The 13,459-nt window shown below is 39.7% G+C and overlaps 1 protein-coding gene across 2 annotated transcripts; it reads left to right on the forward strand.

The window, feature by feature from the left end:
* Positions 1-7,779: 7,779 nt before the first annotated feature.
* On the forward strand, positions 7,780-11,997 carry LOC143624209 (casein kinase 1-like protein 3). 2 transcript variants are annotated; one of them, XM_077094923.1, is made up of 15 exons: positions 7,780-7,897; positions 7,991-8,031; positions 8,305-8,374; positions 8,478-8,626; positions 8,746-8,841; positions 8,940-9,010; positions 9,153-9,214; positions 9,287-9,350; positions 9,473-9,557; positions 9,643-9,769; positions 9,860-9,942; positions 10,034-10,091; positions 10,187-10,320; positions 11,002-11,182; positions 11,746-11,997. In XM_077094923.1, exons 1-14 carry the CDS (start codon positions 7,822-7,824, stop codon positions 11,170-11,172), a joined length of 1,287 nt encoding a protein of 428 aa, XP_076951038.1. In that variant the 5' UTR covers positions 7,780-7,821; the 3' UTR covers positions 11,173-11,182; positions 11,746-11,997. The 2 variants fall into 2 exon arrangements, with proteins under 2 accessions (XP_076951038.1, XP_076951037.1); XM_077094922.1 differs by lacking the exon at positions 11,746-11,997 and having other exon boundaries at positions 11,002-11,392.
* Positions 11,998-13,459: the final 1,462 nt, after the last annotated feature.

Genomic DNA, 13,459 nt, shown 5'->3' on the forward strand with positions numbered 1-13,459 from the left:
GGCGAAACTGTTTTAATAAACTCGGTAATTAAAGATTGCACGCTTAACCTTAACGAAAACGATTTTCTGATCGACCTCATCCCTATGCCTCTTGGAAGCTTTGATGTTATCATTGGTATGGACTGGCTCTCGAAGAATCGCGCCGAAGTTATTTGCGCCAAGAAATTGATTCGCATACCTCGAGAAAATGGTGATCTTCATATCTACGGCGAAAAAACCCTCCAGTGGTCTTAAACTTATGTCTTGCGCCGAAGCCCAAAGACTCATGCGGAAGAAGTGTATTGCATTTCTAGCCCATGTGGTTAAACCCGATGAAGGAAAGAAGCTTCGCGATATCCCTGTTGTGCGTGATTTTCCTGAAGTTTTTCCTGATGATCTTCCTGGTATCCCTCCCGCTCGTGAAGTCGAGTTTCGTGTTGATCTTGTCCCTGGTGCTTCCCCCGTTGCTAAATCTCCTTACCGTCTTGCACCCGCTGAGATGCAAGAATTGGCCAGCCAACTTCAAGAGTTGACTGCTAAAGGATTCATTCGCCCTAGCTCTTCGCCCTGGGGTGCTCCGGTGTTGTTCGTTAAAAAGAAAGATGGATCGTTTCGCATGTGTATTGATTACCGCGAGTTGAACAAACTCACCATTAAAAACCGGTATCCTTTACCGCGTATTGACGACCTCTTTGATCAACTCCAAGGTGCCTCCTGTTTCTCGAAGATTGATCTCCGCTCTGGTTATCACCAGTTGCGTATCCGCGATGAAGATGTTCCGAAGACTGCTTTTCGTACTCGTTATGGCCATTTTGAATTCTTGGTCATGTCCTTCGGTCTAACCAACGCACCCGCCGTTTTCATGGATCTTATGAATCGGGTGTGTAGGCCTTTCTTGGATAAATTCGTGATCGTGTTTATCGATGATGTTCTGGTGTATTCTAAGACCAAGGCCGAGCATGAGCAACATCTCCGATTGGTATTGCAAAAGCTTAGAGCCGAGCAACTCTATGCTAAGCTTTCCAAGTGTGAATTTTGGTCTGATGAAGTACAGTTTCTTGGTCATGTTGTAAACAAGATGGGTATTCATGTCGACCCATCCAAGATTGAAGCAATCAAGAACTGGATTACGCCATCCTCTCCTTCTGAGATCCGTTCCTTTCTGGGCTTAGCTGGTTATTACCGGCGTTTCATTTCGAACTTCTCAAAGATCGCTTTGCCTTTAACAGCTCTGACGCACAAAGGTAAACCATATATTTGGGGCTCGAAGCAAGAAGCAGCCTTTCTGACGCTCAAGCGTTTGTTGTGTGAAGCTCCTGTTCTTGCGCTACCTGAGGGTAATGATGATTTTGTCGTGTATTGCGATGCATCCAACCAAGGTCTCGGTTGTGTTCTTATGCAACGAGGCAAGGTTATCGCTTACGCATCAAGGCAACTCAAGGTTCATGAAAAGAATTATACAACTCACGACCTCGAGCTTGGTGCAGTTGTTTTTGCCTTGAAGATCTGGAGACACTACCTTTATGGTACTAAGTGTATCCTCTACACTGACCATAAAAGCCTTCAGCATATCTTTGATCAAAAGGAACTTAACATGAGGCAACGCCGATGGAACGAACTCATCAGCGATTACGATTGTGAGATCCGGTATCATCCTGGTAAGGCTAATGTGGTAGCCGATGCGCTCAGCCGAAAACCCTGCCAACTTAACTGTATCTTGCCGCGCACCCAGCTTCACTTCGCGCCGATTCAAAGCAACCTTGAATCGCGTATTCGTGACGCGCAGCGCGCATCCATCAGTAATGGTAACCTTCGCGCCGAGTTAGCGTGTGGCGCGGAAGCACTCTTTGTCCCTAATCTGAGTGGAATTCTCTGCTATCTCAATCGCATCTGGATCCCTTGTGATGTGAATCTTCGCGCTGATATCCTGAGTGAAGCGCACAAATCTCGATATTCTATTCACCCTGGCGCTGATAAGATGTACAAGGATTTGCGCATAACTTATTGGTGGCCCGGTATGAAAAAGGATATTGCTGTGTTCGTAGCTAGATGTCTGACTTGTTCTAAAGTTAAAGCTGAACACCAACGCCCATCTGGTTTGCTCGAACAACCAGAAATTCCTACGTGGAAATGGGAAGGTATAGCGATGGACTTTATTACCAAGTTACCTTTGACAGCAAGCAAACATGATAGCATTTGGGTAATAGTGGATCGATTGACTAAATCTGCTCACTTTCTGCCCATTCGTGAAAACTACCGTGTTGAGCATCTCGCGCAGCTTTATGTCAAGGAAATCGTCTGCCGCCATGGTACTCCTTTGAGCATCATATCCGATCGCGATGGCCGTTTTATATCTCGCTTTTGGAAATCTCTCCAATCTGCGCTAGGAACTCGCTTGGACATGAGTACGGCATATCATCCTCAGACTGACGGTCAGTCTGAGCGAACTATTCAAACTCTTGAGGATATGCTCCGATCTTGTGTTCTTGATTTTGGAGGTAATTGGGATTCACACCTGCCTTTGATCGAGTTTTCTTATAACAACAGCTATCATTCCAGTATCGGTATGGCCCCATTTGAAGCACTTTACGGTCGTAAGTGCCGCTCCCCGATTTGTTGGAGCGAAGTGGGTGAAACTCAAATCATAGGACCCGAACTTGTTCAAGAGACAACCGATAAAATCGCCAAGATCCGTGATCATTTGCTGACTGCCAGAAGCCGACAGAAGAGTTACGCAGATCGTAGGCGAAAGCCTCTCGAATTTCAAGTTGGTGATCTTGTTCTCCTCAAAGTGTCGCCTTGGAAAGGTGTTGTCCGCTTTGGGAAGAAGGGTAAGCTTGCTCCTCGTTATGTTGGTCCATTCAAGATTCTCGCGCGTGTGGGAAAAGTTGCCTACAGACTTGACCTGCCGCTCGCGCTCAGTAATGTGCATCCAACGTTCCATGTTTCCAATCTCAAGAAGTGTTTAGCTGACGAAAACCTTCACATTCCACTTGATGAAGTTCAAGTTGATGAAACTATGCATTTCGTTGAGAAGCCTGTTGAGATTATGGATCGCGAGGTAAAGCAAACCAAGCGCAGTCGTATCCCTATCGTGAAAGTTCGCTGGGAGTCCAAGCGCGGAGCCGAGTTTACATGGGAAAGGGAAGATCAAATGAAGATCAAGTACCCGCACCTGTTCTCTGCGCAACCTACTTCGAGATAAATTTCGGGACGAAATTTCTTAAAGTAGGGGAGACTGTGACATCTGCCCCGATCCGACCCGACCCAGGTACCCGTTTCTCTGACCCGATCTCTCTTTTATTATTTAATATTTATACTTATATTTTACTTTTAATAATAATATATATTTTCCTTCCCGCCTCTCTCTCTCTCTTTCTTTCCGCCGTCCCGTCCCTCTTCCTTCTCTCTTTCCGCCTTCTTTTCCCTCTTGTCGCCGTCCCGCCCTTACGCCTTGTTTCCCTCTTTGCTTGTCCTTTGGTTCTTCCCGCCTAAGGATGTCTGCAGCTCCACGCGCCAGACTCCTTACATGGAAGCCTGCGTGAAGACATCTTGTTCCTGCGATGCGTGAAGAGAACTCTTCTCGCAGCGCGCTAAGAATGCATGTTCTTCCCGCAATGCGCTAAGAATTCTTGTTCTTCACGCAGCACGCTAAGGATTTGTGATTCTTCCCGCAGTGCGCTAAGGATTGTTGTGCCAGCCTTCGCGCTCGCGCACTCAGCCTTCCCGCGCTTAACCCTTGTATCTTCTGTTTATTCCAGCCTGTTTGCTTTGTGTTGTCTTATCCTCTGTGCTGTTGACCTAACCTATCTAATGTCTGAATAGTTACTTTCGGCGCAGCATGCGTACCAACCCCCATTGGTTGGTAGAAAAAGTGACTGACATTATCTTTTGAGATCTGCTTTTTCCATGCTTGACCAGTACCTTTATCTGAACCGCCCATGCCTGTTACTGTTCCCTGTCAGCTTTATCTTGCCCCCTGCAGCTGCCATATCTTTTGATATCTTTTGCTTTTGGATTCTTATGCTTTTTGATATCTTTTGCTTTTTGAGATCTTTTCCCCTTTTCTAGGGATTATGTCTCCTAGGGTTTCTCTATAAATAATAGTATTATTTTTCCTAACACATCACACACAAAACACTTAATCTCTCCTGTTCTCTTGCCCCTTGCTCTCTCTGCCGTCTTCCTCTCTGCCTCCGTCTTCCTCCTTGTTCTTCCTGCTTTTCCGGTAATATATATTATAATTTACTTATTAATTATGCTAACTTATAATCAAGACTTAAAACAAATCATTAAAACAATAATCTTATTTATAGGTTAACTTGTGCTTGTTTAAAGTTGGTTCTTGCTTTATCTATCACCGCATCGTTTATCATGTGAGTTATCTCGTATCTAATCCCTTTTTATTTTAAATGCTTTGGGATGTTCATGTGTTCATACAAAACTTGAGTCTTAAACTTGTTTATGAACTTTAGTCGCGCAGTATCCCATGTGTTGAGGACGTTTACTTGGCTGTTTATTTGTATGTGTATCATTAACCGCTTTGTTCGGCCTATTCCGCAGTTCCGTTGGTACCATTAGTTGAACACGGGAGACCTATCGTTTACGGTTTTCTTTGTTTACACTTGCACAGATGTTTTCTCGTTTTTATGCTCAATTGGGAGCATGGATTGAACTATGATCTATGAACTATCTTAGGCTTGATCACAATCTGATTACACCCTTGTTAAACTCTAGACATACACGTGTTGCGCGCAGATTTACTGTGATTATCTATGATTATCTATTAAACTTGATTTCTCACCAACACGCAAGTGTTTGACGTTTATTTTAACACATGTTCAGGTTTGCAGTAGCTGTTTTGGAGCTTGTGGACACGTAGGACGTTTTTACTTTTGGACCTAGAATTAAAATGTATCAAGACAAGTTCATGTTGTTTGAATGTTATAATTTATAATATATTGATTTATGTTTGATTTATGTTCTTTATTTTCCCCGCTGCGCTGTGCGCGATAAAATGTGTATTAATAAATATTGACACCAATAGTGTCGCGAGTAATGAAGCAATATGTGGCGCCCCGATGTATAATCCGCCTTTGGTCGGGGTGTTACAGCGGCGAGGATCGGAAACTCATCCTCCTTACCTCTCCACCAAGCCAGCAAATCAAGACTTCTAAATTCATCCGGAGTCATGTGTTTCACAAAGTTGGTACCACCATACCTTCCAAGTTCACTGCTTGGGGTGTTTACCTTTTGACGTTTACCGGCGTCTTCCCAAATCATGTAGTACATCCCCATTTCAAGGTCGGTTTGGGATTGGGATTGGGCAACAGCTCTTAACGAGTCATGAATTTGGGAAGACGACCCGTATTTTGTAAGGTAGACATCATACATGTTTGACAAGGTGGTGTTGAAAGCATTCTTTAAAGTTTGGCTATAATAGGGGTTTTGATCGTCGTTTAACCCTAGCTCATCACAAATTTTTTCTATTAAAGCTTCAACACCACCAACATTGATGCAAGGGTTTAACGCAGCAGCACATGTCAAAACAGCGGGTAGTTCTTGAAAATATTTTCTAAATTTTTCTTTCATTTTTACACCCATATCAAAATAAGGTGCACCCCTACAATGAAGTTCACTCAACTTTGTGCACATGACAGCAATTTTTGGTAAAGCAATGGGGCTTGTTGGATAGTAAACCCCGGATAAACTAGTTGTGCAAGATTTAAAAATTTGAAGGACCTCTGTAACGATCTCAATCAATAACCAGTTTCTAGGATCGTACGGTGCACATTTACCCCTACTTGACAAAATTTGATGAAACGCAATTAATGATTCTTTTTGTTGGATGGCTTTCTCAAACATATTACAAGTCGAGTTCCATCTTGTTGGACAATCCCAATTTGGCCCCAACCATTGACAATTAGCTTCTACACAAAATTTTTTGTATCTTGAAAATGTTTTATTGTTGCTAAAAACATCTCGTAACATTCTTTTAAAATTGTTTCTTTGCGTTTCGATCACGTTTAACCCATCTTGCACGGCCAAGTTGATAATATGTGCAATGCATCGGCTATGAAAAAACGCTCCATCACAAATAGGTTTATACTTTAATTTTAAATGGCCAACCGTGGCCGTATTGTTGGACGCGTTATCAAACGAAATTGAAAAGATTTTATGTTCAATCTTGTATTGTCGAATGACTTTATCCAAGATTTGAAAAATATTTCTACCCGTGTGCGGGTAATCAAACAATTGAAACGCAACGGTTCGTTTCATCATTTGCCACGACTCGGGGTCAACCCAATGAGCCGTCACACAAATGTATGAGTCGGGCGAACCATGAGGTACCGACCACACATCCGTTGTTAAGTTTACACCAGTTTGTAAGTTTGAAAAGTATGAAATTAGTTCGGATTTAGCGTTTTTCCATGCTTTAAGCCAATCTCTTGTAAGGGTCGAACGACTTACGTGTTGGTAGCGTGGTTGAACATAGTTTTGCATCATCTCCGTGAATTGAGGGTTGTCGAAGTGGTTGAAAGGAAGTGTTTGTTGAATCACAAAGTTTGAAAACTGTTGACGTACCGCTTCAACGTCGTACGTAAACACCGCTCCTTGATTCGTCATCTCCGGCTGCGAACTACTTCCCGATTCGTCCTTCAAGGCCTTGCAAAAGGGCCTTTGTACATGCGCTTTTAAAGTGGAGTTTGCATCTTTGCCATAAAACTTCAAACAATGTTTGCATCGAGCTTTTTGGCTACCGTTAGACATTTCGCATAGGTCGAAATGTTGCCAAACATCATGGTTTCGTTTCGTGGGGATGACCCGAACGACCGTTTCTCCCGTGTTCGAGGCACCCATGTTGACGGATGAAGCAGCACTTTGGGAGGCCATGATAATCGACTACGAAATAAGAGTGGTATACTCGAGTATGAAATAAACGACTACGAAATAAGAGCGTATGGAGTGGTAATGTGGTATAATTGAGCGTGAGATAACAAAATAATCGCGTATGAAATAAACGTTTAGAGCGTTTGGAGTTGTATAATCGAGTGTGATCTAACCAATACCCAACCTAAACTATATATAGATGTTTGTGGGGGTAAAATGGTAAAAAAAAAAAAAAAACGGTCCAAAAACAAAAAAAAACGGGCATATAGCCGTTATAAACCGGTTTTTTTATAAACCGGTTAACCGGTTTTTCCATAACCGGTTAATAAAAAAAACGGTTTTTTTTATAAACCGGTTAACCGGTTTTTTCCATAACCGGTTAATAAAAAAACCGGTTTTTCCATTAACCGGTTCGTTAACCGGTTTTGGATCTAGAACTTGTAACCGAAAGACGAACCGGCGGTTTCTAAACCGGTCAAACAGGTTTTTAAAAAACCGGTTTTCGTAAAAACCGGTTTCCGGTTTAAACCGGTAAACCGGTTCCCCAACCGGTTTTTTTGGCCATCTCTACATGCGATCCCTAATGATTAAAGGTAGTCCGAGCCAGCCACTAGTCCTGACGGACAGAACCCCTAACGGTCCACCTATTAAGGGATTCACTGGATAATACCCGACCACCACATATCTTCCAATAGATAGTGAGTTTTAAACCCCTTAGCTCTCAATAGTATAGTAAAGTGAGTAGTCTATGCACATCCAATTTATAGATTTGATTTGGTTTGATATAATAATAAGAAACTTGTCTCCAATAATTCATCTTTATTATTATTATTATTATTATTATTATTATTATTATGATTATTATCCCCAAATGAATATAAATATCCTAAGAAGAAGTGGTGGAGTGGTGAATGGTATTTGATCTGAAGCTAAAAATCGAAAGAAAAAGGAATGGATAGGGTTGTGGGCGGAAAGTACAAGCTTGGGCGTAAGATCGGAAGCGGATCCTTTGGTGAAATTCATCTAGGTAAGTTGGTTGGGTTGGGTTGGGTTATAATTCTACTATTATTCATTCCCTCTTGCTGCTGCTGCTTAATCTCTCACTCTTTGTCTTGTGCAGCCACGCATGTTGATACCTTTGAAATCGTTGCCGTCAAGATCGTAACTCTTCTCTTCCTTTTCTATTATTAATTCATGTCTTTACTCGGTTCTTTCCTTGTACTCAAATTCATGCTTTCTATTACTCTTTTTTTATTTATGCTAATACATGTTAATTTTGGCTCGGTTATTGCTCACCCCTAATTTTAGGGGTAGCATCCAAATTGAAACTATTTTTTTTCTCTTTCAGATTTTTAACTGGTTTCTTTTGAATTTTGGACTATATGGTTTGAGATTAGAGAAATTTAGTTGTGATATTGCTTTCTGATTCTACAGGAGAACAATAAGACGAAACATCCTCAACTTCTTTATGAAGCTAAGTTATATAGTATTCTTCAGGGAGGAAGTAAGTGTGCTTTGATAGCGATATCACAACGCAGATTTACGTAATTATCTTTTGTTTATTTTGGAATGATATATTTAATATGAATGTTTGTTTTCTCTTGTAGGTGGTATACCTGCTACAAAGTGGTCAGGTGTAGATGGAGAGGATAACATTTTAGTGCTCGATTTGCTTGGGCCAAGTCTCGAGGACTTGTTTACCTATTGTGGGAGAAAATTTCAGTTAAAAACAGTCTTAATGTTGGCAGATCAAATGGTAACATATTTGAACCCTGTATATATAGTTTCTGTTGAGCTGTTTGCTGTTTGATTTCCTGCAAAAACATAGCTACCTAACTCCATTAGGTTTCAACAATATTTTTCTTGTTTTCGTAGATAACGAGAATCGAGTATGTTCATTCTAAAGGCTTTTTGCATCGTGACATCAAGCCTGATAATTTTCTCATGGGTCTTGGTCGGAAAGCAAATCAGGTGATAATAATGACCACAAACCATGCGTATACTGATTTAAAAGTTCATTTTTCCAAATGTAATAATCCACCATGCTTGACTTCTATTATACCTACCAGGTTTATATTATTGATTTTGGTCTTGCTAAAAGATATCGTGACGCAACAACCCACCGACATATTCCATACAGGTATACTTGCCAAGTCTTGACTCTTGACTTCTTTAGCTGAATGCTTACGTATAATATAGATTGGTTATTTTCTTTCTCACATTAATCATTTTTTAATAACGTTTCCGGTTTCTTTTCATTTCAAATCTTAACTATTTTGTAGGGAGAACAAAAATCTAACTGGAACAGCACGTTATGCAAGCTGCAATACTCATCTTGGGATTGGTAAGAATAGCTTTCTCTAAAGTTTGAAACAATAAAAATATAAATTTACTTTTTTTTTGCTCTCTTTTGCAGAGCAAAGTCGACGTGACGATTTAGAGTCTCTTGGATATGTACTTCTATATTTCTTGAGAGGGAGGTAATATGTTTTGCTGTGATATGTTACATCTTTGCAATGAATTACCTTTTTCATTCTGGTTTTGTGCATCTTATTTATTTATCTTCCAATGTGCAACTCATAGACATAATCTATTTGTCTAGTCTTCCATGGCAGGGCCTAAAAGCTGCCACAAAAAAACAGAAGTATGACAAAATATGTGAGAAGAAGTTATCAACTCCGATTGAGGTGCATGCATGTGATGCATTTATCTTGTTAAGTTTAAAACTTCATTTATCTCTTTCTATTCTGACTACAATATTAATTCGTGAAGGTTTTATGCAAGTCTCATTCTGTAGAATTCGCGTCATATTTCCATTATTGTCACTCGTTGACTTTTGATCAGCGCCCTGATTATGGATTCTTGAAACGTCTATTCCGAGAATTGTTCACCCGCGAAGGTATTTCATGTGTCTGGTTTTTGTTTCATAATACATGATTTCTTGTGATTTGAAATTTAAGTGGCACTGATATTATATATTGTGATGCAGGATTTGAATTTGATTACGTCTTTGATTGGACTATCTTGAAGTATCAACAGTCACAAAAGAATAAAAGTCAGGCACATGTATTGGTTAGTGTTCTTGCAATTTAGGTCTTCACTCATCACACATTATATATTTTTCATCATTTCTTCTAATCAACAACATATTCATGTTTTGCAGCCAGTTCATGGAGAAAGTAGCAGTGGGGCCATACGAAGGGATCTGGAAAGACATCAAGGTTAGGGATACTCTAGAAGCTTCTTGCATGTATTGGGGATGTTACATACTGAAGAAACTTGTAAAGCAAGCAACTAACTTTTGTTTTAATGGCAGGAAGCAACAATGCTACTTATTCAGCTGAATTAACAGACCGTATGAGATCAAACAACACTGCCAGTCCAGGAGTCCGGATGCAAATGAAATCACCAGTTAACAGAATGACGTCCGAAAATCCTCCTGAAAGAAATGTGAGTTCTCTTTTACAAAAAGTAAGTGTTTATATATATATATATTAAAGAAAGTGTGCGTGTGGGGGTTGGGGGGGGGGGGGGGGGGTCCCATAAAAATTGATTTTGCCTAAGTAGGCTAAGAAGACATCTCATCCTTCTATTATTCTGATCAATGGCTGAGATCAAGGTATAGGAGAAAAGAGGGATGGAAGGGGATTTTTGATATAGTTACTTTTGTTGACCTTTTTCAAGTTCCCCCACCTTTTTTTTCTAATTTCATAAATTATTATATGTCTTTATTTATTTTGAAAAATTATACCATAAAATCGAGCATTTTTTTTCTTTTTTAATTTGAGTACCATATAAAAAAGACAATTTGTTTTTTTTAAAGAGACAAAATCTGTGCTGTATTTTGACGTTTTGTGTTGTATGCCTGTACTCCGTGCTGTATTTTTGGTCGTATTATTGTGCCGTATTTGTGAGTTTGTTTTTTGGACCAACATGCCCTTTGATTCTACTTTTGAGGAGTGTCACATGACACCTATGCACAAAATACACTTTCTATTTAATCCAATGCTATATGTATACATACACGTAGACGTATACGTATACATATACCCATATGTGTGTGTGTTGTCAGCTTTTTAGCTTTTGTATGTATGGAGGTCGAATGACGAATGTATGATGATGTTATTGCAGACTTTCATTCATCAACGGATACCACCTACTTCATTTGCTTCCCCAAAAAGACACCCCACAAAACCCGCCTTGCCATCGGATTCGACCAACCCTAATCATGCAGCAGACACTACTACAGCTCCTTCTAGCAGCTGGATTTCCTCTTTGCGCCGCATTTCTTCTGCCAAGTGATATACACTCGGTAATTCACATGACTCATTCTTCTACAGTTGGACATTTTACTTATGAATGGACTAATAATTTGGGTTATGCTTTATCTCTAATGGGTCAACAAAAACAAAAAAACTTGAAAGAAAATCGGTCTATCCAAGTGTATTTGTAATTAAAACTTGTCAGGGAATTAGATTATTGTTGAAAGTAGCATCATTTTTTGTAATCATTTGAGAGACTACTTATTTTATAAAAGTTGCGTGTTTAGATGATAATTTACCCGTTGTGACCATGACCTAACATTTGTAGTTTTAAAAGTCATCGGTTCTTTGTATTTATAGATGGTGTAGACATTTTTTTTTATTTTTCTTTAACTTGTGATATAGCTTTTTAGGTTGTACATAGTGGTTATTTATAAAGGTTAATTATATCTAAATATTGAGTGTGTGCTGATAGAAACGTGTTAATACTACTACACAAATATCTCGCCTCGTGCTTGAAACGCTACCAATTACATCCTAGTTTCTCCCACCACACTGTGCGCTCCTTTGTATATTTGCTGACTGTATATGGCTCTTACGTGTTTTCCGATAGCTTAATATGAGTCAAGATGGTTGTGATGCATCAAGCTCAAATGTGGCGGACGAGGAATGACGGGTTTTCATAGAATTTGATGTTTAAACAAAGTGTGTGTTGTGAATTCTTGAGAAGCAAGCTTTTGTGCCTTGATGAAGGAGCAGGCATGCTATGAATGTAAATTAAATGGTTCTATATATATTTATATATATGTATAAAGGCCAAGGTCATCGGATGGTTAAGGATCGCTGCTCCCCTCATATGCAGGTTCTTCAAGTATACAGATCAACTGGGGGTCTTGGCATCTTGCATTCTTGTGTATAACGTAAATGTCTTTTAATGGATTTTAGTTTCTTTTTCCTTTTTTTTTTTTTAATATTTGATTTCCTTAAACGTAAATCCAAATCTCCTTTGTCAAGAAAAAACTGAATCGAGTTTGTCTAACTTATACCATTTTTAAGTTATACAAGCTAATGCAATATTTTAAGCTAGTCCTAAATATTTCTCACTGCTGAGTGATCTTTGTTCCTAACCTATATCCCTTATGATAGATAGATCCAGCTAGAGGTGCACAAATGGGTTTTTCAAATATCCTGTTCCAGGTATGGAACCAGGTTCGGGTATGACCGGGTATTGGAAAACCGGACCATACTCTATGTATCGGGTTCGTGTCGGGTATAGAACCAGGTATTCTAAAACAGGGTATTTGAATATCTTAATTTCGGCTATTTAAAAAACCCTATTTTGGGGTTTTTTTTGAGATATTTTTCAGGTATAGATTGGATTATTTAAGGGGTTGCATTTTTTAGGGGGTATTTTCGGGTATATTTAAGGTAATTTTCGGGTATAGATCAGGTATTTGAAAAACTCGTTTCCGGGTATGGAACCGGTTCCGGTTTTCGGGTATTATCAGGCATAATTTGGGTCTGGGTACGGGTTTTGGTACCGAAATGCATACCCTATTCGTACTCGACGGGTATGGTCAGGTGCGGGTTCGGTATTATAAACCCGGGTATACAAAAAACCGATTGCGGGTATTTTTTCGGGTTCGGGTCTTTTGTGCCCTCTAGATCCAACATCATATACTCTTCAAGAGAAGAAGTTTTTTGTGAAGTAAGTTTTTATAATATTCATTATACACGTATATGTGTTTGTGAGTGGTGATTGTTGGCGTATTTAGTGTAATTAGGGAGAAATGTTTGGAGACCTCTGTCCTATTTGTGTTTTTAGGCTGTGAGATATGGATGTCATTATGCAAATGAAAATGTTGACATGGCAGGTGGTGTCGGCTGTGAGCACCACCCTGCTGAAATCGGCACCTTTGGCGGTGGAGTTTTGGATGTTAAAATGCCGCTGATATTGCCGACCAAATATGAGAATTCCAAAGGAAATAATATTTATTTATTCATATCACAATCATATTTGACTTCTTCCAAGAATTTTGCCATATTCGGAATTAATGCTGACTTTGAATGATTGATCTTTAGTTGATTGAATATGTTAATTTAGGAATGTTGTGAGGTTTTGATTTTATGAGTGTTGAACAATGGAGGTGACGGACAATGGTGTGCTTGTCACACAACTTGTGGAGGAGTTGTGGTGGGTGAACTGACGGTGATGATGAAGATGCCGTTCGAAAAAAAACTGAAGGTGAAGATGGCTTCTTTTAGTGAAAAGTGTGGGTGGGTAGGTAGGGAAAGATATCATATATATTAATATATTCTATACATGC

Source organism: Bidens hawaiensis, unplaced genomic scaffold (assembly GCF_021521415.1).
Source record: "Bidens hawaiensis isolate Kalapana, Puna unplaced genomic scaffold, B.hawaiensis_p1.1 tig00003698_1, whole genome shotgun sequence".
NCBI lineage: Eukaryota > Viridiplantae > Streptophyta > Magnoliopsida > Asterales > Asteraceae > Bidens > Bidens hawaiensis.